Source organism: Phoenix dactylifera, chromosome 15 (genome assembly GCF_051530095.1).
Source record: "Phoenix dactylifera cultivar Ajwa chromosome 15, Ajwa_hap1_PhDact_Kaust_v1.1, whole genome shotgun sequence".
Taxonomy (NCBI): domain Eukaryota; kingdom Viridiplantae; phylum Streptophyta; class Magnoliopsida; order Arecales; family Arecaceae; genus Phoenix; species Phoenix dactylifera.
Window position 1 is genome coordinate 22,842,589 of NC_143204.1, and position 23,027 is coordinate 22,865,615.

The 23,027-nt window shown below is 38.4% G+C and overlaps 3 protein-coding genes across 7 annotated transcripts; 1 reads left to right on the forward strand and 2 right to left on the reverse strand.

Annotated features, from left to right (window-relative positions):
• The first annotated feature begins 955 nt into the window (after nt 1-955).
• On the forward strand, nt 956-3,862 carry LOC103716287 (uncharacterized). 2 transcript variants are annotated; one of them, XR_016398435.1, is made up of 2 exons: nt 956-2,070; nt 3,799-3,862. XR_016398435.1 is itself a non-coding variant. In XM_008804227.6 (1 exon), exon 1 carries the CDS (start codon nt 1,693-1,695, stop codon nt 2,008-2,010), a length of 318 nt encoding a protein of 105 aa, XP_008802449.1. In that variant the 5' UTR covers nt 962-1,692; the 3' UTR covers nt 2,011-2,426. The 2 variants fall into 2 exon arrangements, 1 of the variants encoding a protein (XP_008802449.1); XM_008804227.6 differs by lacking the exon at nt 3,799-3,862 and having other exon boundaries at nt 962-2,426.
• Nucleotides 3,863-5,331: 1,469 nt separating this feature from the next.
• On the reverse strand, nt 5,332-12,897 carry LOC103705857 (RNI-like superfamily protein). 4 transcript variants are annotated; one of them, XR_003385406.4, is made up of 6 exons: nt 10,961-12,897; nt 10,096-10,529; nt 9,674-9,835; nt 6,961-7,098; nt 6,295-6,453; nt 5,332-5,627 (listed from the first exon to the last, which is right to left on the reverse strand). XR_003385406.4 is itself a non-coding variant. In XM_039134356.3 (6 exons), the coding sequence occupies exons 1-6, from the start codon at nt 12,257-12,259 to the stop codon at nt 5,526-5,528; spliced, it is 2,232 nt and encodes a 743-aa protein (XP_038990284.3). In that variant the 5' UTR covers nt 12,260-12,893; the 3' UTR covers nt 5,332-5,525. The 4 variants fall into 4 exon arrangements, 3 of the variants coding, with proteins under 3 accessions (XP_038990284.3, XP_088568171.2, XP_088568172.2); XM_039134356.3 differs by having other exon boundaries at nt 6,961-7,036; nt 10,961-12,893; XM_088712045.2 differs by lacking the exons at nt 5,332-5,627; nt 6,295-6,453 and having other exon boundaries at nt 6,963-7,542.
• A 1,715-nt stretch (nt 12,898-14,612) lies between these two features.
• Nucleotides 14,613-22,698, reverse strand: LOC103705766 (stress enhanced protein 1, chloroplastic-like). The gene is made up of 4 exons (XM_008789617.5): nt 22,513-22,698; nt 22,322-22,426; nt 18,722-18,900; nt 14,613-14,945 (listed from the first exon to the last, which is right to left on the reverse strand). Exons 1-4 carry the CDS (start codon nt 22,544-22,546, stop codon nt 14,841-14,843), a joined length of 423 nt encoding a protein of 140 aa, XP_008787839.4. The 5' UTR covers nt 22,547-22,698; the 3' UTR covers nt 14,613-14,840.
• Nucleotides 22,699-23,027: the final 329 nt, after the last annotated feature.

The following is a 23,027-nucleotide window of genomic DNA, read 5'->3' on the forward strand; positions in this document are numbered from 1 at the left end:
GGATGTCATTAAGGATAATTTTATGGAAATCTTCTTCGGTTACCCTAGGGTGCCTAATCATTGTTCTTATATGAAGATTCTTCTTTGTGCCTGATCATGGAGATAGAGGTAATTGGAGAGTTGAGCAAGTTGAGGGCCTCGGAGAATTTATAAAATGGTCTCTTTGGTTCTGGCAACTTTGCTCATGTCAATCTCGAGAGCCTTGCTCCTTTATTAGAAAGGTGAATCTCATGCATAGAATTATCATAGCATTTGATTGTGTTCAGAGTATTCCCATGGTTGAGCCATATATTTTCAATTGTAAAAACTTTAGTGAAACTTGTCTGGCTCAATTCACTACTTCTCTATATCACATATCACCATATCCATGCCCATTGTTGCATTCATTAGCATCAGTAACCACCACAATCCTAAAAAGAGACAAACATTCTGAGAAAACTCGACCCATTTATAGATGTGCACTTCGTCCATCATAAATTTCAGAAGTGTCAGCCATCCTTTTTTTTATCGAGAAAAGCAGTAATTTTCTTATGCATCGCAATAAGCAAAAAACGGAATTTCTTTAGATCTATTTTAACTACATAGTGTTGAACCTAGACAAGAAAAGATGATTGGCGATGAATTTTCCTGGATTTATCAAAGTCAGCTTCAGCTTTATCAAGTTTCTCAGAAATTGCTTGGAATGTGCAGCAAAGGTTTCTATCTTTTGATACTGTAAGAGCATTTGACAAATGCTTTTTTCTTAGGGAAGGAGTGCTCCTGTCTTTGTGAAATTAAAGCAGCCTAACCACCACGATATAAAGTTTCTCAGGTGGCACCTTTGACGATGTATGAAAGGAATTGATGCCAATCTTACAGTTTACACTCTCCTTCCAGCGGTAAGAGATGCTCTTAAAGCGTTGATAAAGTGTGTACTTTAAAGAAACAACAACAGAAAGCAAAGAGATGCTTGTGCCAAGCTCAAGCCCTTTCATGCTTGCTCGGCGAGTAGGCCTCGTCTCTATGCCTTGCAGTGTTCCATATTGCTAGGTGAGGGTTAATGTAATTCAACAGAAAATACAAATGTTTTGCATTATTTTCCTTCCATATTCTACTATGATTATGGGCTAGACAAAACACATTGTCCGTGATGTTTTGAGTTTTGACCATTAAGGGAGGAACCTGCTGATCCCAGTTGGCAAGCAAAGATGTCTCTAAGTGAATTCAAAAGTGGCTGTGTATTGCTCCAAACTGGATATTATTTACTAATCATTCAATTGATCGCATGCTTTAGTTTGTCAAATATTGCAAATAGGCATAGGTTGCATCCATGGAAAAAACATCTCTGATCAGACTGCCATTACACTGCTAGTTGCTAGGGAATTCTTCGACCTTGTTTACTTTCCAGCAGTTTAAGCATCCGATTCCATCGAACACCAATTGTTTGGCTCATGCAGAATAACTACGTCTTCATCATATATCTTATTCTCTTGCTCGCCTATATAATCAAGACCTGAGAAGATTCTCTTTCATAAAAGAATTACTTAAATAACCTAGGGCATGATAAGGTGTCATACAAACCACCAGTAATAGTTAAGGGCACCAAGTGATGAAAATATCAGAAGGTTAGCCTCAGATGTCAAAAGCTTGCTTTGTCTGATGGCATAAAAGCTCAAGGGGAAGAAAGGGTCTCCTTGCCCTCAAGAGAGCGGCATGAGGAGGACTACCTACACTGAGAAGCTAGCTGCCATTGCCTTAGGGCTACTTGCTGTACTTTCACCATTGTACATCGATCGAAAGCCCCCCGTCGAGCCTGAATATGACGACGGCTATGGGAGTTTGGCCATGTGGCTGCCTTTTGTGCTCATAGTGTTGATTGTGGTCATCAACTTCACATGTTTCTTGGACCGGAGGTTCACGAGGTTCGACCCCTACTGGATACATAGAGTGGGAGGCTCTTCATGTGGGATCATAGCTATTCTGTTGGTGCTTGGATTTGTCTTGAAATGCAAGGCCTCTCTCAAGAGCTGATCTCAGGTTACTTGCATGGATGTCCTTCGATCAAAGCCAAATTGTGAGAATATAAGGCTGGTCAGTTTTCCTTACTGATATTGTTCCATGTCGAGATGCAATTTAGCCTCCTAGTTGTGGCATTACAAGTGTATTTTGAGACTTGGGATCTGAGTTGATGTTGTTAACTCTTTCAGTCTATGTTCCACATGTTATCTATGGGTGAGAAGGTGGGTTGGTGGGATCAATGAAATTTAACCAATAGTAGTGGCAAATACAACTCTCAGCTTAAGTAGAACCACTATACACTGTTATTAATGAAGTTTCCCTATTGTGCCTTCTTCTTATCAGATGTAAATATCAAACTGCAAGGTCAGGCAATATTAGGTATGCTTCTTGATAATTTGAGTATTGATTAAATATTTCTTGGCCTCCAATCCTTGGCCCTAACCCACAAATTCTTTCATCAGCCAATGGATCTTGACGTAGTATGTTTGTTTAAATTCAGCTTGAATACGATCTCATGGCGTCTCCTTAGTGGTAGTTTTACAAATCCAGCTTGAATACAAACCCAAGCAAACTTTTCAGCGGCTGTTTGGATTCTCATTTCTCTCACGAACTGCCAAATAATCAGCAGCTTGATTGTCTCTTTAAAGAGTAACAGAACATTAGCCTGCAAAATATTTCATAATAGGAAGTGTCCAAACACCTGGTTTACCAAATCTGTATTTCAGATAATCTTCTTGCATGTATAATGTATCCATGTTAGAGAAGCATGTGTGGGAGGAAACTGCATTGGCTCAAGAAATTAGGTTCAATTTATCAAGATGGATAAAAACTCGGCACTCGATTTACGTATTTGAGAGCTGAATTGAAATTTTTACCTCATTCTTAGAGAGAGAGAGTCTTCGCAAAAGGCCGATAACTTTGTAATGCAGTTTGTGGGAACAAGTCTAAAATCCAAGCTAGCATCTAATTATTCATTTGATGATTGGACAAAATGATCCTGTGCTGTCTTACTTCTGACCAATTCATGTCATTCCTACATGATATGGGAATGGTCGACCCTACGGCATTATAGTTTCCTCTGAAGGATGCATATTTATATATTGCAGTCAGACCTTGAGACGCTGAGCAACCCAACAAAACAAAATTCATGCTTTATCTTGACTCCGGTGATGTCCGGCAACCCCATTTTTTTGGCAAGCACAGTGACAAAATGCCATAACTTTGAAGAAAGAAAAGAAGGTGAGAGGGCCGTGGCACTCGACGGTGGTTGGAGGCTCGTTTTTATAGAGGAGCCCCTAGGATCCCCACGACCCTGAGATTCCTCATCCTAGCCGAAATCGCCGGAGAGAGAGGAGAAACACTCTCCCCCTCCTTGCGCCAAGCTTGGGCTGGTCGAATGGACTAGGCTAGACGGACCTTCATATGAAGAAACAAAGAAACATCAAATAACAACTCAGTCTGCCGCAACCACTAGGGCATGCATGTGCCACGTTGGCCAAAACTTGTGATGATTCATTGAACTGCAAGATAACTTGATGAAGGGTTGCACAATTTCTTGGCAAATTGCATCATGCACGGTAGATTAATCGAACAGTTTTGAAGTGGCGGCCATATGCTAATGTGTTTATTTGTCGAATTTTGTTCATGAATGTTCATAAATAGATACCTCATTTGCTTAAATAATTATTGCATGGACATTAGGTAAAAGAGATTGTGCATTTTATCTGATTTCAATTATACTCTTCGCATTTGCTGATCAGATAAATGCAACTTTTCTCGGATGAATAAAATGCCTTTCAGGCTTCCTGGTGTCCAAATGCATAAATAAACATGGGAAAAGCAGCCCATCACATCATCATCACCAAGATCTTCTGGAGAGCCACCTGTTAGCGGTTGCTCGATCTCTCCTCGCGCTCTTCTATTACAGAAGCTCTCTCCCTCATCACACCATCACCAAGATGTCTTGCTCTCTCTACCACTACTCCCATGGGGAAGGGCGTTGCCACCTTTGTCGCATTCCATCTCCCCAGCCTCCGGCCACCGGATCAACTTCTTGTTCTCTTTCCTCTTCATCCGTTTCATAGTTAATTCCGTTCATGTTCCTCCTCGTCAAATTCATCCATCATCATCCAACGCAACCGCTGCTCTTCGGTCCTCGAGTCTAACCAAGTCGATCATCTATATATATGACTCTTCCCCTGATATTAAAGCTAGGTCTTGTGAATCTGGTAGCTGGCCAATATGCATGCATGCTTGGAGGAGCTGGCGGAAGGAGAAGAGGTTCGCGTGCTGCCGCGGCGCAGCCTCTTGTACCACACCAGGCATGCATCGAGCAGCGGCTGCAGAGATCTGCCCTCTCCGCGGGACCGCGTGATTGGGACAAGAGAAGGGAGGTCGATGACCAACAACCACGGTGAGAACGACAACGGGCAACAGCAGTGGCATGCACGTAATGCGACTGGCAATTAACAGCTCTCTCCATGCGTTCCGTTCTAGTAAAGTGCTCTAGGGTATAGCTCGTGCTGCTTTTTTCTCTCTCCTAGTCTGTTTTCATTGTACTGGTGATTGTCTTGGTGCAAGTATTATGTGGGGATTAGCAAGTGATAAAGGTTAAGCGATTCTCTGATTCATTAATCTGCATGATGTTTTGGCTGGCCATGGACTACAAGTCTTGTTTAAAGTTGATGCTGATTGGCTCCAAAGGGAGAAAACTGGGGGAAAAAGATAAAAGAGTACCGGGTTTCATCAGGGACACCTATGCATTGATCTTTTTGTTTTGTTTTTGTTATTATCTTCAAAAATACAAGGAAAATCATTTTTATTTTCTATTTGTGTTTTCGAAAATCTAAGAAAAAAAAGATGAACTAGACTAAACAATGTCGATCTATATATGCTACTTCACTAATTTGTAGAGAAATGAAAAGCACAATCAACAAGAATGCCAGGCCTGACCTTGCACCTCTTTTTTTTTGGCAATTGCGTGCAGGGCGAATATAAGATTTCTTGTCCGGCCTTCATAATTTATTCGTTTCACAAGATTCACGATGTCTGATATGTTTTGTTGGGCACCCAGATTCAGCAAAGCAGGGTCAGCATATGCTATCTAACAAACCAGCAGGCTCTGGCAGTAGGTCCACCACAACCAAAACTCAACAAACTAATAAACGAATTACTAATTGAAACTATTAGTTCATATGATTCTAGAATCAAAATCCATTTTAGACTGGAACCAACTTAAATCCATTAATGATCTGGCAGCATAGATCTAGCCAAACCCAGGTGCACCCTGGTCTGCAACCTGAAATATAAACATCGACCACAGACACAAACAAGGAATACTGTAGATCATCACTTGATCTTTTTTTTTTATTTATTGAGTATACCTTGTTCTTTCTTACAAATAACAATCACCTTCATGAGGGTTCAATATATGAATGTTATTGGACTAATTTGGGGACAAGAAGTATAGACAATGCAAATGCTATGTTCAGAACAGAATGAGGAATCGAACAAAAGGACTTGAAAACTTATATGAAATTGGGCATCTCTATTTCCTCCAATATCGGCCCCCTCAGTCCAATGATCATAACCTGGGAATTGGAATGGCCATCCAGGAACATCTCTGTAATCTGCAGGGAAACTTATTATCAGATATTTTCATTGCAAATCAAACTTAAAAATTCATAAATAAATTCATAAAGGCAAAACCGTAATAGCATAAACATCTCTCTCTCTCTCTCTGTGTGTGTGTCAATCTCTCTGAGAGAGAGAGAGAGAGACTTAACCCTTAACAGAACCAAGTGTCCTGAAATCATGCCTAGAAACCACAAACTTTTGTCCTCTGAATGGACAATTATTGAAATATAAAGTGATAGTGTTTATTGCTATAATCAGGGATCAACAAAATTCTTTGATCTACAAGGATTTTATATATATATATATATATCCATTTATCTGAAATGGTATCTGGGAATCTACCAAATAATACCCATGGATGAGGAACTCAAGTATGAACATAACCAGATGCTAACAGAATCCCTATTCCCTAATATGGCTCCTGAAACATTTTTGTATACACTCGGTTTTCTGTTACGAAATGACTCCAGTACCTAGTTATGGCAAGCGGATGCCAACATGCAAATGCACTTGGATGCGTTCTGAACGGATACTGATGGGAGGTATTTCCTAAGCAGGGGGAAAATAAAAGGCATTCATTCAATGATTTCACTAGGAGGCAAATGTCCACACTACATGATATTGCCAACTGGAAAAAAGCTGTTAAATGGACATATATACCTGTCTGCATCCAAATAGTTTGAGGATCCTTAGATTGACGCAGCTGTCAACAATCAAACCAAGGGCTTCATCCGTAATGTTCCGGCAAAAGGATAGATCCAGACTCTGCAACTTCAAATAACAGCGGCGAGAAATAGATATGGCTGTTTGTTGCGAAACCTGAGGTCACAATGGCAATACCATTTATGAATATGGACATCAAAATTGGCCTCACAAGGGGCAAAATATATAAACTTGACTAATGAAGGAAATGGTGGAGTGTGGAGGCTGTGGTGTCCAGAAAAATTTTAAGAAGGATGTATAGCAATAGTGTAAAAGAAATTTTTGCATGACAGCCTGATGATTTCTGATTTAACCACTATGAGTGTTTGAACTCATCCATCATACTGCAACATCATGACAAATTTAACCTGAAAGCCTTAATAGCCACATCGGGTGCTTAACAATAGACGCTTGCATTGCTTCGGAGATGTGACCAAAGTTTAGTATAAAACTGTTAATACTTATGTGTAGTGTGTGAGGGGTCAATAGGCCTTTTTAAAATGAATTCCTAAATATTTCTGAAGCAAACATATATTGAAAGACATTTTATTCTTTTTGGCATCGCAAAGAATAATTTCTACAGAGAACCATGTAATGACACTAAAATGGAAGTTTGTGCCATACCTTTTTAATACCATTGAGTGAAAGTTCAGTCAATGACTCTCCAGATGCTTCCAAGAATGCAGCAATTGCTTCGTCACTGACATTTGAGAGAGGATTAGTTCTAGAGTAAGTGACAATTACTTGCCACAATGAGCACTCCTGACAAAACTCAAACATCATCAATGTGTTGCAGACCCACTAATACCCCACACAATGCAAGGTGTAGAAGTGAATGACTAAATACATTTTATAGTTAGACTGGGAAAACTAAGGATGCAAACAAAGTTAGCATCAAGTGGACCAGATATACAATAATATGAAGCAGTCTGCAAATAAATGTCACATGAAAGACAATTTTATGTGGCAAAATTAGAAATTAGCTAGCTTAAGAAAAAGAAAAAGGCAAAATAATGTGTAAAGGATCCTATATATGATATATTCAAATAGTATCTCAGAACCATTTAAGATTAACTGGCTGGTTATGATAAAGTGGCTCCCATTTCTTTGGCAGGAAGAAGGGGGGGAAAAATGAAATCAAATTCCCAAACCATCTTTAATGTTATGCCCTGGCCTCAGGACTCATGTCAGTATGTTGTATGGTAACTGAGAAAAATAGAAGCAAGGTAGATTGTAAAGAAGGGCAAGCATTACGGTAATAAAAACAGGAAATAATAAAATAGAAAAAAAAGGAAGAAACACATGATAAGCATCATTAGCATCAACATGAATATCTCATATATAGTTAAAGGACATTGTCAACAAGTTTTAGAAGCTCAAGCCCAACTTCAGGCATTGATAGGTCAAGATAAACAGCTGAAAGGGTATTTATCTAAGGTATTCAGGGCATATTAAAGTACTTGCAAGATCACATAGATTTATAAAAAGATGTATAACATGTTGAGCCTGAGAATTAGTCTTTTAAAGCGGTTACATAATTCTATTTTGCTATGATAAACAACATATCAATTGATAATCATTAGCTAGACCTCAACCTTTGTAATTCTACCAAAGATACACATACAATTGAGAGATCAAAAACACAAGCAATAATGAGAATATCGCAGAAAAAGGAAGTCATACAATTGCCTTTCAACTTATCAATCATTAACTGAACCAGTTAAGAAAGGAGTACATAGGGGATTGATATAGAACAGAAAACACTAGGTGGCGAGATGCTGAAACAACGAGGCAAAAATTATTCTGTCACAAGCAAGATTCTTTAAGAATGCAATGATAAATTCTCACATATGCAGTGAAACCATAAATGAAAATGAATAATGCCAATCACAACTGGCGTTAATTGGACATGGCAAGTCTTGTGGTGCCCCAAAGCGATTAAAAATTTCAATACCCAAAAAAACAACACAAATACAATTAAAAAGATAATGCATATGTTAATATATATGCTGAATAATATACTACTGTAAATACTCAAGAGTACATTTTGTTGGAAAGTACTTAACTGCATCATAAATTACATCAACAAAAGCAAAAAAGTCTATACTTCAAATTGATCAACACAATCATGACAATATAATGCATCAATTGATGGTGATGTTCCACTGTAAATGATCTTTGGATCAATCCTTCCTATCCAAGATACAACACATATTCTGTAAAAAGGGGATGCTACAATAGGTAAAAAGAACTGATTTAGAAGCCAAAAGGTCCCAGGAACATCTAAACCTCCTAATTGTAATAATGGTCTTAACATTTTCCAATCTTTGCAATAATGGCAGACCATAAGATAAAAATTTTGCATGAGGATAAACTTCTTGTCATCACATTCATGATAAATGCTACTTGTTTGGGATACTAAATGCATGCAGACCAAGAAATTTGCTGCATGCTATCTAACAACCCCTGCTCTTTTCTACTGTGATGGACTAGTGTTGCTCTAAGCACAAAGGTAAGCTAGCAAACTTTTTAAGACAATAAATAATTAGATCTGAGGAGGAAGCACAAAAGACATAAGGTAATTCTGTTTCTGTCAACTGTCAATAGATTTTTGGTTCGCATTTTGGATTGAGTTTCGGGGCTTTTAAGCTCAATGATGTTGTTCAATGTCTAGTCTAGTAGGGAGGATGTACATTGAGTAGCGCCATGGAATTTTATGAATTCATATATTGTCTCAATTTTGCTTTTCCCGCCTTATTGACCTATCATTACTAATGATAGTGAAAAGCAACCTATTACAAATGAAATAGAAATAGCCACTGAAAAATCAATCTCCTTTCAGACCACTTAATATTCCTTACTTTTTTTTTCTCCTTTTTTTTAAGAGACATGGCAGGAATGTCACCTTCCAGGTTTGAACCTGAACCTCTTCCACCAGGAGTGGGTGCCAATCAGCTGACCTAAGTCTAAGACCCATTGGCAATCTACCTTACCTTTATGTTTTGCAGGCAATTTACCAAGCTAGTTTACCAAGGAATATGAGGGAAAAAATAAATTTCTTCGATTGGAGGTTCTAAAGGTAAAACAGTGTGCTAGTGATAAAATACAGATGGCCAATAGACATGCTTGCTTACGTGCATACATACATATATAGGATGCACAAATTAAAGTCAGTATCTTTTTTGAGTGACAACAACTTCTGGCATACCATATAGGGAGCACCATGTTCTACATAACTGGCCTTACATCAAGATAATATCATCTGAAAATCATATTAATTATTGCATTAAAAAAGGAAAATCATAATTAATGAATGTATAAAGTTGATAAAGAAAACCTGAATGTGTTGCCACAAAGCTTGAGTTTTGTAATTGATCTACAACCATCAGCTAGGTATTTCATTGTAGTATCATTCAAACGGTGCAGCTTCCGGAGATCGAGAGCACACAACTGATGACAATATGCCCCAATAGCTCTCATGGCAGCATTAGTCAATTCTCTGCACGCAAAGAAAAAAAAGGAAAAATAAAAAAATCAGCATGAGCTGGATTTACATCCTTAGAACCTTTCTCAATAATTGAGAGACTTTCTGTGAAATATAATATACAAACACACATATACAGATATCTAAGTATATATTTATACATATCGAAAACATTTTAACAAACATGCTAATGCAGCCAAAATAATATGCAAAAGAGAGTGATTAAGCTAAGGTCCCTCTATTATTTAGGACAAGTTATGAGATAAGGAGCGTACCGACAATCAGCAAAGGCGAGCTTCTTCATGTTCCGACCACAAACAGGCAGGAGTTTGCGGACAAAAGCATCACAAACATTTGGTATACCTGCTACTGACAAAACTTCTAGATTCTCTAACTTCTTCAATGCAGGAAGAATCAGCATAACATCTATATTATGACAATCATCAATGTACAGTTCTCTCAATACTGATTTCAACTTATCAGCTAGGTTGATGACTCCATCTGTAGTGATAAGGGTACATTGGCCCAAATTTATGGAACTTAACAAAGGTGCCGAAGAAACAAGCGCAGTTAATCCATCATCTGAAAGACGACATGCACCCTTCAGAGATATCCTAGTTAATGATGGCAAACTATTTGGTGCCTTTGCTAACATGGCTTCCAATACATAATCAGTCATACATCGCCCACAGATGTCAAGTTGCACCACCTGAACCACCACAAGAAAATATAAATTTTATCTTAAACAGATGTTTTCAGTTCTAATATAAGAAATTTAAAGATAGGAATCATTTAAAGATAACAATCTACAAGACAAAATACCATGTGGAACCAAATATGCAGAAAGTTTTCTTTCTTTTTATCTAACTAAACTGCATTCTGGGTGGTTATTTATCGCAAAGGCTTTAGGATTGTTGCAACAACTAGATGCATCGTATTGCTTGCATGAGAGATATCTATGGTGAAGTATGTATCTAGCTAAGATGCTTTTCTACTGAAAACCCAAAGAAAAAAAGAAAAAAAACTAAGTAATGGAAAATAATTCAAAACCAACTCAACATATACTAAACGTTTGACAGAAAGATTCAGGAAATCACAAATTATGAGTTGCAATCCACTTAGTAGGATAGGATAAGATACCGTCAGCTGATCGATTTTACATGCAGCGAGGGCCTTCTCAAGCTGCTCCTCTGTTGCCCAACAACAATTGCTTAAGTGTATTTCTGTGGAAGATTCATCCAAGTAGAGACCAAGAACATGAGCATTCATTGTCCCATATCTGCACAGCACCGAGACAATCGAGTGCTTCACTGGATCATAAATTCCTTCAAGAGATGGGATCTCCTCACTGTATTTGGAAAGAACCTTCAAGCTAAGATCTTTCAGGGATGGAGCCAACAGCTTGCGCTTTCCATCATTTGAAGGTTTCCACAGAATGTCTGCTTCTCGAGGCTCAGTCTTTCTGGATAACACTCGTTGCTCGACAATTTTCATGGCATCAGAGAATGGCCCTGGCAAGTCTTGCCCTTCCTGCTCAACATCCGATGATAAAGCTCCAGGCTCATCTTCTTTATCCCCAGATACATCTCTATATACGGCAAATTTGGGAGCTAGATCAACCGCTATACTCCTGTCTCGGTCTCTTCGATGCTGACACCAATCCATCCAAGCCTTTGAGGGCCAGTATTCTTCAGTTCTATTCTGCAATGGATGCAATGTTTTCTTGCTTTTATCGACGTTGCTCTCAGCAAATTGATCAATGCTGAAAGACGGCCAATCGTCTTTCACAATCCATTCCTCCTCACCGTTCTCCTCCATACCACATACCGTCCTTGGACTCTCTATGAGCGTCATTAGATCGACAGCTCCATTAAAGATTTCGACGTCGACATCCATCGGAACCGCAGCATGCTCATCTCCACTGGATTCCACATCAATTACTTCAATTCTTCTCGGGGCATCTTCAGTTCCAGCTCCAGGGCAGGGATTGAATGACAACGAGAGACCAAGAGGATCGCCGAACGCTCCTCCTCCTGCCGCCTCCGGAGATGAATTCACCATCACAGGAAGATTTATATCGAACCTTTCCATCTCCTGGGGAAAATTCACCGCTCGAGGAAAATAGTCATCAAACCCTCCCATTTCTTCCGAAAAATTCATCACCGGAAGGGGGTTTCCATCGAAAAAATTCATGTCTGGAAGGAGATAAACATCGATTCCTCCCACCTCTTGGGGCAGATTCACCGCTGCCGCAAGATCGACATCGATTCCTCCCACCTCTTGGGGCAGATTCACCCCTTCCGCAAGATCGACATCGATTCTTTCCATTTCTGGAGACGAATGCACCCCCGGAGGGAGGCCGACATCGATGCCTGAAGTTTCTTGGGTTGAATTCTCCGCCGGAGGGAGATTGACATCAATCCGCCTCCCAGAATCCATGCTTCGCCACCGAAGGAGATGGTCCAGATGGATCGGAACCAAACCTCGACCCTAGATTGATGGAAGGAGAGGGGGAAGAGGGACGGAGAGAGAAGAGTACTTGAGGGAATGGATTCGACGGAGGAGTCGAGAGCGAGGAGTTTGGGGGATTTTATTAGGGTTCCGGGGAGAAATTGGGGGAGTAGCTGCGGAGAGCCCAACGCCGGCAAGTAGTGGAGACCCGAAGGTGAACTCGAGTTGCTGAGAAAAAAAAAGGAAAAGAAGGGAAAACCGATGGTGGGGTAGGAGTAGCGCCGTCGAAGCTTCGTTCCCTTGTTGTTATCCGGCGGGATCACGTTGGTGACGCGATATGCGTCGTCTCCGGCTCGTGAAAGTGACGTGTACTTAAGTGGGTCCAACAGTCAACCTCGTCAACGACGGTCCCACTAAACGCATCGCGGGGCCCACTTGTCGGTTAACGGTTTCTGGTTCCGCCTCGCCCTTTCTCTCCACGAGAAAAAAAAAACCCCTAAATATCAAAATTTATATAAATATATATTTACATATATATCATTATAAAATATTTATTTTATTATTTTATTTTTTAAAAAATCTATGTTTTTGCATACCAGCTAACACCGTTAAAAAATTTAATAATTTAAAATTAAAATAACTAAAATATTTTTAATAGATAGGTGTGCAAAAAAAATATTTATAATATGATAGACAAAAAAATAATTTTAAGATTTTACTTTATTTTTAATTAAAATAAATATGATTTTTATTAATGATTTTAGAAAAACTGTTATATTAGAGGCATTTGTGCACAACAGTGTTTTATGAGGGTATAGAAATAAACATAAATTTTAAGAGAGTATTTATATAAATTTAAATTTTTAGAAGAATATTCATGCAAAAAAAAAATCTCAAAAAAAAATGCTGATATGCTTGTTCTATCATCCCTCTCTAAATTAATTTATTTTTATTCAATAAGATTCAAGATCTGTCATTAACTAGACTCCTTACTCCTTCTATAGCTTGATCTGAAAATATAATGTGTTATAGGATGAATTGCTGCATTAGGATGTGTGGCTTTAGGCATGCATAATGCGAACAAAACCCAAATATTTTGCCTTCTGTGGGCCTAATGATGTGATGCTAATAAAAAGTTAATGATGCAATACTGTCCTTCAAAACTTGTTCATCAAGATATTAGTTGGACTCACATGTTTAATGTTATGACAACGAAAGAGTATAAACCACACCAGGTGTCTCCTAAATCTTTCTCGGATTTGGCCTCACTAACATCACTCTTAAATATAGAGATATAACTGGGTTATTTTCTTCCCAATAAGAGAAGGCCCATGCTTTTCATAATAGAGGTAGAGATAGGAAAAAACTAGAAAAGTTCTACATTTTTCAGTACACAGATTCCAAGTCTTCTGCTGCTTCTTTTACAAATCCATCCTATTTTTTTCCTCTACTAATTACATAATCTATCAACTGCAATATCCTATTGCATGGATCATACATGTTATATTTCCGCAGTCATATAAAGATAACAGAACAAATGAATGTGATCCACCGAGACCTAGCAAGAGAAAGGTGTACCCCTCCATGATGCTATCTTCCGTAGCATGTACTGCATGTTATGGTATAATTTGATAAATACCTTTTTTTTTGACTTTGGGGAGATCCACTTCTCTTGTTTCTCTTCTTGAAATAAGCCATAGCCTATAGATCTCATCCAACTCCATATTTGGATAGTGATCATAATTTGAACATATATTTTGATGTCCATTGGCCATAGCTCTTGCTCCTGTTTCACAAAAGATACAACAGAGTGGTTCCAACCTTCTCGTCTTTGGTGACAAACAACAGTTCACTAACCATCCACATTAGCACTTCCAACATGTCCCAATTTAAGGGGAAGCAAAATAAATATTTATTTCTCAGTTTCATAGACCATAATATCATAAAATCAAAATAAGTTAACAAGCAGAGCATCAGATGTCCAAGTTGTTGCAGATATTCCTGTCTATAAGTACAGATTACATGGACATACAGTGGCAATAGGCAACAGCCATTATGAATAGCATACAAAGACACTGAAGGCAGAAATATAGACTGCACATATACGTACAAGAATCTTTTATCCTCAGGAAAAGAAAAACAAAAGGCTTACACCGCCATCAACTTGCCATCGCTGAAAGTGGAGTTAATTACATTAGCAGATGAGAGGGCTGGTATCTTCACATGGTAGTGTTCCAGGAAAACACCTCTTCCTTAGAAGATTAAAGCTCGTGATTTTTGTAAACCTTTGCATTGGATTCAACTTATCATACAAAAGAGACAAATTTTGCATGGTAGGAAATTTAACAATTTTGGCATATGTATTGCAAGTAATGGTATGCAATGGCAGGTTGCCAGACAATCTCAGCCATTTCCAAAACAAAAAGCATCTAAAAAAGGATCCACAAGTTGCATAAACCATCCTCCTTACAAAACAAAACTGTCATCAAGCAGATAGTACATAGGCATGAAAACAATCATGAAACGGAGGACCTTTAAACTGAAAAACATACATACACTCCAAGAGCAATCAATCTCGAGAGGCAGACTGAAAGATAAAGAAAGCTGTCAGAACACCCACTAGTGCTGTAACAACCAATGCTAGCATTGGTAGTGGTGTGGTGATCCCAAAATTCTGCATAACAAACAAGACATTACCCATTTGTATTGCTATTAGTAATAAAAACAGGAGATATAATTCTCAAAAGAATTGCCACAATCCTGAATGCATCCAATTATATAAAGATGGAGGTCACCTACGCGACCAATTTAAGGGATGCTCAGACTGCTAACTATATCTTAATTAAACAGAGACCAGTCATTACTTGAGCAACAACAACAAGGCAAAGAATTTAGCAAGGCCAAACATGAAGCATGAGACAATTCTTACGACTGATAAGATGCAAGAAACAATAATCAAGAATCTAAAATCTGGCAGAAATGGAACGAAAAGTATGACATATGCATGAAGATTGTGAATAATAGAATTTTGAGGTGATGAATAGTAAGACAATGAGACGAATGTGAAATGGGGCATGATGGGGCTTGCCCTAGTGGTCACAACCCTCTGTTTAGTTGTAAAGGCCCACATTTTACTGGGCTTGGGATACAATCCGACCCATGAGAAGGGGGAGGGAGACTCCCGATCGGGTCTTCTCCCTCCCCTGTTTCAAACCCATCTTCCTCCTCCCGAATCCACCAGAAAAAAAATAAATAAAAAATAACAGAGGAAAAAGGGGGATTAAATCTTACCTAAATTGAACCAAACTCCATCTATAAAAGATCCCTTTCTCCTCATCGTAGGGCATCAACCGAGTGCCGTTCAAAACAAAAAGGAAAGAAAAAAAAGGGGATCCGTGAGATTGGGTTGTTTGCCGCCGATCTTGCTGGAGGAACTCGTCGCCGGAGGTAAGGTGAGCACCTTCTCCTCCTTCTCCTTTGTCTTTGGGCCACCGTCGCCTTGGAATCCGGCTGGCAAGCCGCCGGACTAATAAGGAAAGCCGAGTCTCTGTTCCGCCTTCTCCTCTTCCGTTCCGGCCGACCGTCGCCGGGCGTGGCACCACCGGCACCACCATGGGCCAACGACCATGGGGCGTCGCCGGCCATGGGCCGCCTGCTGCCGAGCACTCTCCTCCTTCCCGTCGGGAACGAGGAAGGAAGAGAGGGAGAGAGAGAGAGCCAACTCTCTCTCTTCTTTGCTATTTTATTGACGGGAAGGAGGAAGGAAGAGAGAGGGAGAGAGAGAGTTGGTTATTTTATCTTCTCTCTCTAGTTGTTGTCTCTTATTAGTTTGTTTTCTCTCTAGTTCAATTCAGGGAGATCATGAATTGTTGGTTAGTCTTGGGGTACTAGATACTTGTAGACCCTTGAGAGGATCCATAGAGAGTTTTGGGTTGTCAGATATCTTGGGTAATTTTTAATATTGTCTTGGTTTTGTAGGAGAACAATCTATTGGACGAAAGGACATTGAGTGGAGTTCTGCGCATCCCAGTTCCTAGATCGCCGTGAGGGCGGGTGATTAGTCTGTCTGAGTTTTTCAACAAAGAATAAGAATCCTTGTACGCCAATCCTACATGATAAAAATATTTTTGCATTATATATGTTTGATATGCTATGATTCAGACAAAGCAAAATAGTTTTATATTTAATTATATTTTGATCGTGTTGGCTTGTGATTTGTAGTATGATGGATGCATGTATGTGATTAACTTGTACCTGCATAATTGAATTCATAAATGTGGTGGTATGGACTAACCATGTTATATTGATTGCCCTGTCACGGGCCGGAAACGTGACCATGGTTAGTCTAGGCCGGATATAAGATGGAAAAAGGAATTGATGTATGTATGTGAATTGGTTAAATGAGTAGAGACTTTGGGCTTATCTCGTTAGTATTGATTGCCCCATCACAGGCTGGAAATGTGATATTATCGTTTGCCCCGTCACAGGCTGGAAATGTGATACTATCGATTGCCCCATCACAGGCTGGAAATGTGATACCATCGATTGCCCCGTCACAGGCCGGAAATGTAATACTATCGATTGCCCCGTCACGGGCCGGAAACGTGACCGGGATGTAGCTCAAAGTCGGAAAGATAATTGATCCGGATCAAGTTAACATAAAATGGAAGGAAAAAGCATTGAAAACAGTCATAATGACTTATAAGCTATTATATACTATATCATTCTTGTGTGGCTGGACTTTCATTGATGTTTGATGTATAATTATGGACTTTCATTGATGTTTGATGTACATAATTATATTGATTATTTGAGTCTTTTGGAAACTGTTTATGATTTCATGAAATGTGCCTCGATTTGTCGTGGTTTTCAAATTCATATTATTATTGTATTGGTATGGATGTGTAGGGATTCTTATTGGACTGTAAAGCTCACCCTCTTTTCTTCTTTTTCTTTATCAGAGTTGCAGGATGCGTAGATTTGGATGGGATGGGCGCAGAGTGCGAGTACCAGAGTCATTAGTTAATTAGTTTGTTTATCCTTCTTTAATGTCGATGAACATGTGAAGATCTTGTAATTGAACTAATTTGTTTATCTAGACATGTCGGATTTGTCTATTTGAATTACTAAATTAATTGTGGATTTATTTAAATTTTTGTTAATCATAGGCCTTGCATGATTTTTAGGGCACTGCTCTAGGGCTCATGCGGCCGGTCGCGTACCAGACCCGGGTGCTGGGTTCGGGGCGTGACATTAGTAACCAGATGTTCTAGGTTCGACACCTCTATGGTGCATCCCCAAGTATTTAAACCTAGTTAATTAAAGTGCAGATGGGTCTCCCTCCCTTCTTCTCAAAAAAAAAAAAAGAAGATAAAATGAGATGAACTGCTGAAAGAAATACTCTAACAAAATTAATATTTCAGACCATTCTTCTAATAGAGTATAGAATCAACAAATCCATAAAGGCTAATGAAGTATCATTGAGTCTGCTGATGTCATATACTCTTTATTAAGATGGAGTGATTTTGTTAACCCTGCTTCCTTTCCTAGTTCATTCTTTGTCTCCTTCTGGCCTAATAAAAAGAAACCAAATGTGGATTTATTCATGACAAAAAGATACATAGAGGGTGGAAAACATGTACCCCAAAATCATTTTGTTTTTACCCTATAGAATTCAACTATTCAAGAAAGCAGACTCAAGTACCATGAAAAGGTAACTACGTGCATTAAGTAAGATTGGTGTATTGAAGAGCTCTATCAATATCAGAGAGTTTTAATGACATGTCATCCAGCAAAATAATTTGCAAGATGCAGTTTGTCCTATAACAGGAATCAACAAATAACCCTCATCTCTTTAAAACATTTTGAATAAAGTTAGCATTAATCTATAGAAAGTAAAATCGTGGTTCTTGTTTGCAGTGATGCAACCTTTTGTGATAAGATGAGAATATGAATGAATAATATGTTCTAACATGGAGGAATATTGGAGGATAAGAACCTCATGTTTAGTAGATATAGGGCATATTATGTGAACAAAACAGTGGGATATGAAAATAAGGTCTTGTTCAAAATTGATGCTAAGAGATCGCCAATTGAGTCAATGCAAAATTATCTAGGAAGATTTGTCCTGTTATATGTTGCATGAGACATGTATTATAGAATTAGGTAATCTTATAGAAAGGATCAATGTATCAAGATGTCAGTTAAAAACATAGTCTCACTCAATGGATTACAAACAGCTGGAGAAACAGGGCATGTACTTTATATAAATCACCTTCTTACAGTTCCAAGAAAATGACCGATATATATATGATATATTAAGATCAAAGTACATATTTATCTAACTTTTGAATAACTAAAGCATTTATGTATGCATTACCATAAGTTTCATTATGTTTCATAATGTCATTTGACATCCTTCATATTTCTGGTCTTTGATAAAGCCCATACCTCTAGAAGTCCTTTCCCGGTCACTATTTCAACAGTTATTGCTGTTGCAAACCCAACCATCGCAAGGCGACCAAGCCATACGTCCAATCTGTTGTTCTGCTTTGCACCCTGCTCGCACCTTATGGAAACTGACATTGCTTGGCATATATTTTTCCTTTTCCTAGATGTAGTCAAAAAAACTGGAACCAAATGCCTTCATTAAAATAATAGACAATGGCTTAATTCTTGAATGCTGTTCTGTAACAGCAAAAGAAAACATAATGCCTGTTTCTGTTAAAATTAGTAGGTAATAGATTAAAGCCAGGCCAAAGATCTGGCATTTTAAGTGCACAAGATCGAGAAAAATAAAAAGACCAAAGATGCACATTACCAAAGAAAAGTATCAAACAATATTTTACAATGCAATAAAACACATATTTTTAAATAAATAGCCATTAGAAAATAAACCAATCTTCTAACTAAGGATTTCTAAAATGAAACAGAGATTACGGTCCCTTCTGAAGGAGTAGATATATAGTGCCCAGAATATCTTATAACATTATGCACTTCTATGTTCAGGTGATATGATAACAAGGAACATGAAGCAAACAACGTCTATGAAAGTGGACAGAAAAATGAAATTCTAGTGCAAGGCTGAGTTGCTTAGCTATTTGATTTTGGCTTATGTCTATTAACAGTAATATATAGGTTAGAAAAAGCTTAGCTTGTCCATAGTCCAATGCATTCAATTTCACAATCTAGAATGCCTTTAATAGGTCCTTAGCAGTGTGAAATCATGCAAAATTAAACCAGAACACAATATGTTTCTTGATTCTATTGCATGGACCCATGCATGTCTGGAAGCACAAAAACAAATATACTGATAAAAAAAAGTGCTCAGTTAGGGCGAAATTGGGCTACAACTGTAGAACAGGTAACTCAAGAAGAAATGCTCTCAACAAGAGAAGGGTGCAACAAAAAGACAATAAGATAGCACATCCATTGCCTAGTATTTGATTCTTCCTCCATTTTCCATGCCTAAGTCTACATAAGGCAAGACTCGTCCAAACCAACTGCCTTACAGTTATGGCAACTTAAACCGACCCAATCACTTGCATTCCCAAAGAAATTCAAATATTCCCTGACAAAATGCACAAACGCAAGGGGGAATACTAGTCTATGGCCAGTTGCCCACAATTCACATCCTACATGGATGTATTTGTCATATTTATTTGGACACTATTCAAGGTGCTCTCTCAGAATAAGAGCAAATAACACAGCATTATTTGAAGTGTATGTAAGGGAGCACTTACTTTTAGTACAAGGTCCAACATATTTCATTTTAAAACAATTAGCCGAAATAATTAGTATTTGGGAGATCGAATTTGGACAGTTTTGACCAATATTTTTTGTACTGGTACGGGGTGCTGTGCCGGTAGATTACCGGTACAGTACGGTTCAGCACGGTACACCTGTTTTGGCCTATAACAGTTCAGTTGAAGTTCCAGTTTTAGCCTAAACTAATTTTGCCCAGAAAGAAACAGGAAACAGAGTATATGTCTGTTTCAGATCTCAATCTGAGTTGGCAATCAAAGCTCTGAAATCTTTTTTGTATTTTGGAACAAATTCTAAATCATCATTGCTATCTGTCCAAGAGAGTCAAGATGAAATTTTCTTTAAATTCTAACATCTGGCATAAATCTAAAAAATAGCAAGTTCGGCTACAGCCCAGCAGTTGCACTGCTTCGCCATCTAGGAGGAGCTTCTGTGTTCGGACCTTGGGAGGTAATTCCTAAGTGGTGGGCTAGGATAAGTCCACTTGGTGATGATTTCACCATTATTCTCCAAAAGAAAAAATAAATAAATAAGAAATAACATAATTGGTTCAGAATAGGCTTTTAAACCACAGTAAACTTAATCCAAGCATCATCATGCAAAAAGCATTCACTAGGTAGAATGAATAAGAGGAAGCATATAAAATTACATAAACACATTATATATCTATATCACCATAATCAGCATGAAACATCATGTCAGTCTCACTTTGATGAAATTAAAAAATTGGGATATGTATACATGGCCAGCAAGGATTTTAACAAAAAGATAACAAATAGCATACCTTGTATCCAGCTTGGACAATATGTTAGGCTGGCTTTATAAAACTAAACTCTTTTCTTCCAATATTTCAAAAGCAAATATTAAATCAGTATAAAGCACAGAACGAAATGGAAGATCATTAAAAAATTAAGGGGCTATATCATTATTTCATTATGGCATGCAGACTAACAAGGGAACCTACCACATAAGAAGATCCAAAGCTCATATACAAAGGCCATGTACAAAGAATCCAACATATATCCATCCAGTAACTTCTACTATGATGAACTAAGTAGAATACCCAATTCAACAGTAAGGCAAGAAAAAAAAGGAAATTTTCAACAAGGATGGTGAAACATGTATTAAAGTCTGCAAAAAATATTTTCTTTTAACTGAGGTAATAAACGGCCACAAGCACTTCAAGAGAAACCCATTCTCGGCATTTTGCAACATGAGATGCAAATTACATTAAAAAGATGGAGTATGGTTATGGCAAATGTCATGTCCTTGGCATTTGATTAGTGAGCATAGTTGAAGCCAGCTAGTTATTCATATTCATTAACTTAGTAGACTGTGCTCCCTGCATTGGCACTTGTTAGTGAATTTAGCAGTTCCATTTCACAAGTTATTAAATGCATGAATCCAGGGCTGCACCAGAGAGAACTGAAATAGAAGATATTTTCTGTATGATACAAGGCTAAGATGGAAATCGCCAATGAGTTTTTAAGAATATCATATGTCGTTGAAGTAGGAGCAAGAGTTCATATTTAATTAAGGCATTAAAGCACACATGCACACAAACAGACATCAACTTGAGGCATATAGCAGAAACGTACAATTAAGCATTTGTTATTTTACCAAAAAGACTATTTTGCTCAGTACAATAAAGGCAGGTAGAACCGCATTCTAACTTATACGATCAGATTATGTTCTAGTCTCTGCAATAGAAAATTTAGCATTTCAATATTGCATCACACATGGCAAGGAGGGGGGAAAAGAATCATTAATTTCATTTGTGCTGTTTGACTCAATTTTGAATTCATCCTAGACATAGTCATTGAGCAGCAGAAGGTAACATCAAAGTGATAGTATTCCAGATTAAGTTAACATAGGTGAAAATAGTGAATATTTTTAGGAGTGAAAGTAGGTATTCATGGTGAATTCTGAGGAAGGTCCAAATCTTTGAGGTTCCCATCAACCTTAAAAATACTTAATTCCCAGACTGCCCATTATTTTAAGTCCACAGATTAGTTCCCATATCACTATAACTAAAAGAAAATGGCAGAAGTCCCCCCGAGAAAACTCCAATAACCAGCATTCTTTTTTACTTTTAAGTTGTAACAGTAATCCCTCAAGTTAGAATTCTCACAACTTTGCTGTCTCACATAAATCACAAATAAAATGCTAAATTAACAATCTTGGTAATAAGAGAAGTGTCACCTCTCAACTAGAAGAAGAAGAATACGAGGAAAGAACCCATAATTGATGCCCAAAAATGAAGGAGAAGAGAGTTTTAAGCATTACAATGGGTAGAGCTACGCTTGAAGGAAGAGACGAGCTCAGGTGCCTTGCAGGAGGGGATCCGCCGAGGAAGGCCGCGAGCTCCGGCGGATCTGGCGGCAGCGGCATCTGCACAAAGAGAAAGAGGGAGAACAATTAGAATTGTGCGATGGGGGATTATTCGGGAGAGAGATAGTATGAGGGAAGAGAGAGACGTATGAGCGAGGAGGGGATGAGAGCTCGAGCCATGGACAGCGGAGAGGACGCAGGAGGCGCTGGGTTGGTCCCGACATCTTATCGCCTCAATCCGTTGTCTAGAATCTACGCAACTCCCTTCCCCGTTCCCGTCGCCTAAAATCTATCCAAAACTTTTATTGAAGGAGTATAATTACTTCCGTTTTAGCGCTTAGCCGCCGTTGCCCGTCCGCTACTGTTAGTATTTTTTTTGGCACGTGCAACACATGAGGACGCGTAGTTTTCATCTGGCCATACAAGTCTTAAAAAAAAAAAAAAAAAAAAGCAAATGATTTAGTTAACTGGAATCCATACGACTTACCATTCCGAAGGCTTCGTATAGATGGATTACGATATAGAGCTGGATTCTTTATCTGATTTTTTATTTTCTAATTTTGTTGAACGCTTCCACATCCGTAAAGTATGAACCATCATTGTACTATATATATATATTATAGCTTGTCGACTTCTCTTATTTTCTTTCGTTAGAGCAGAA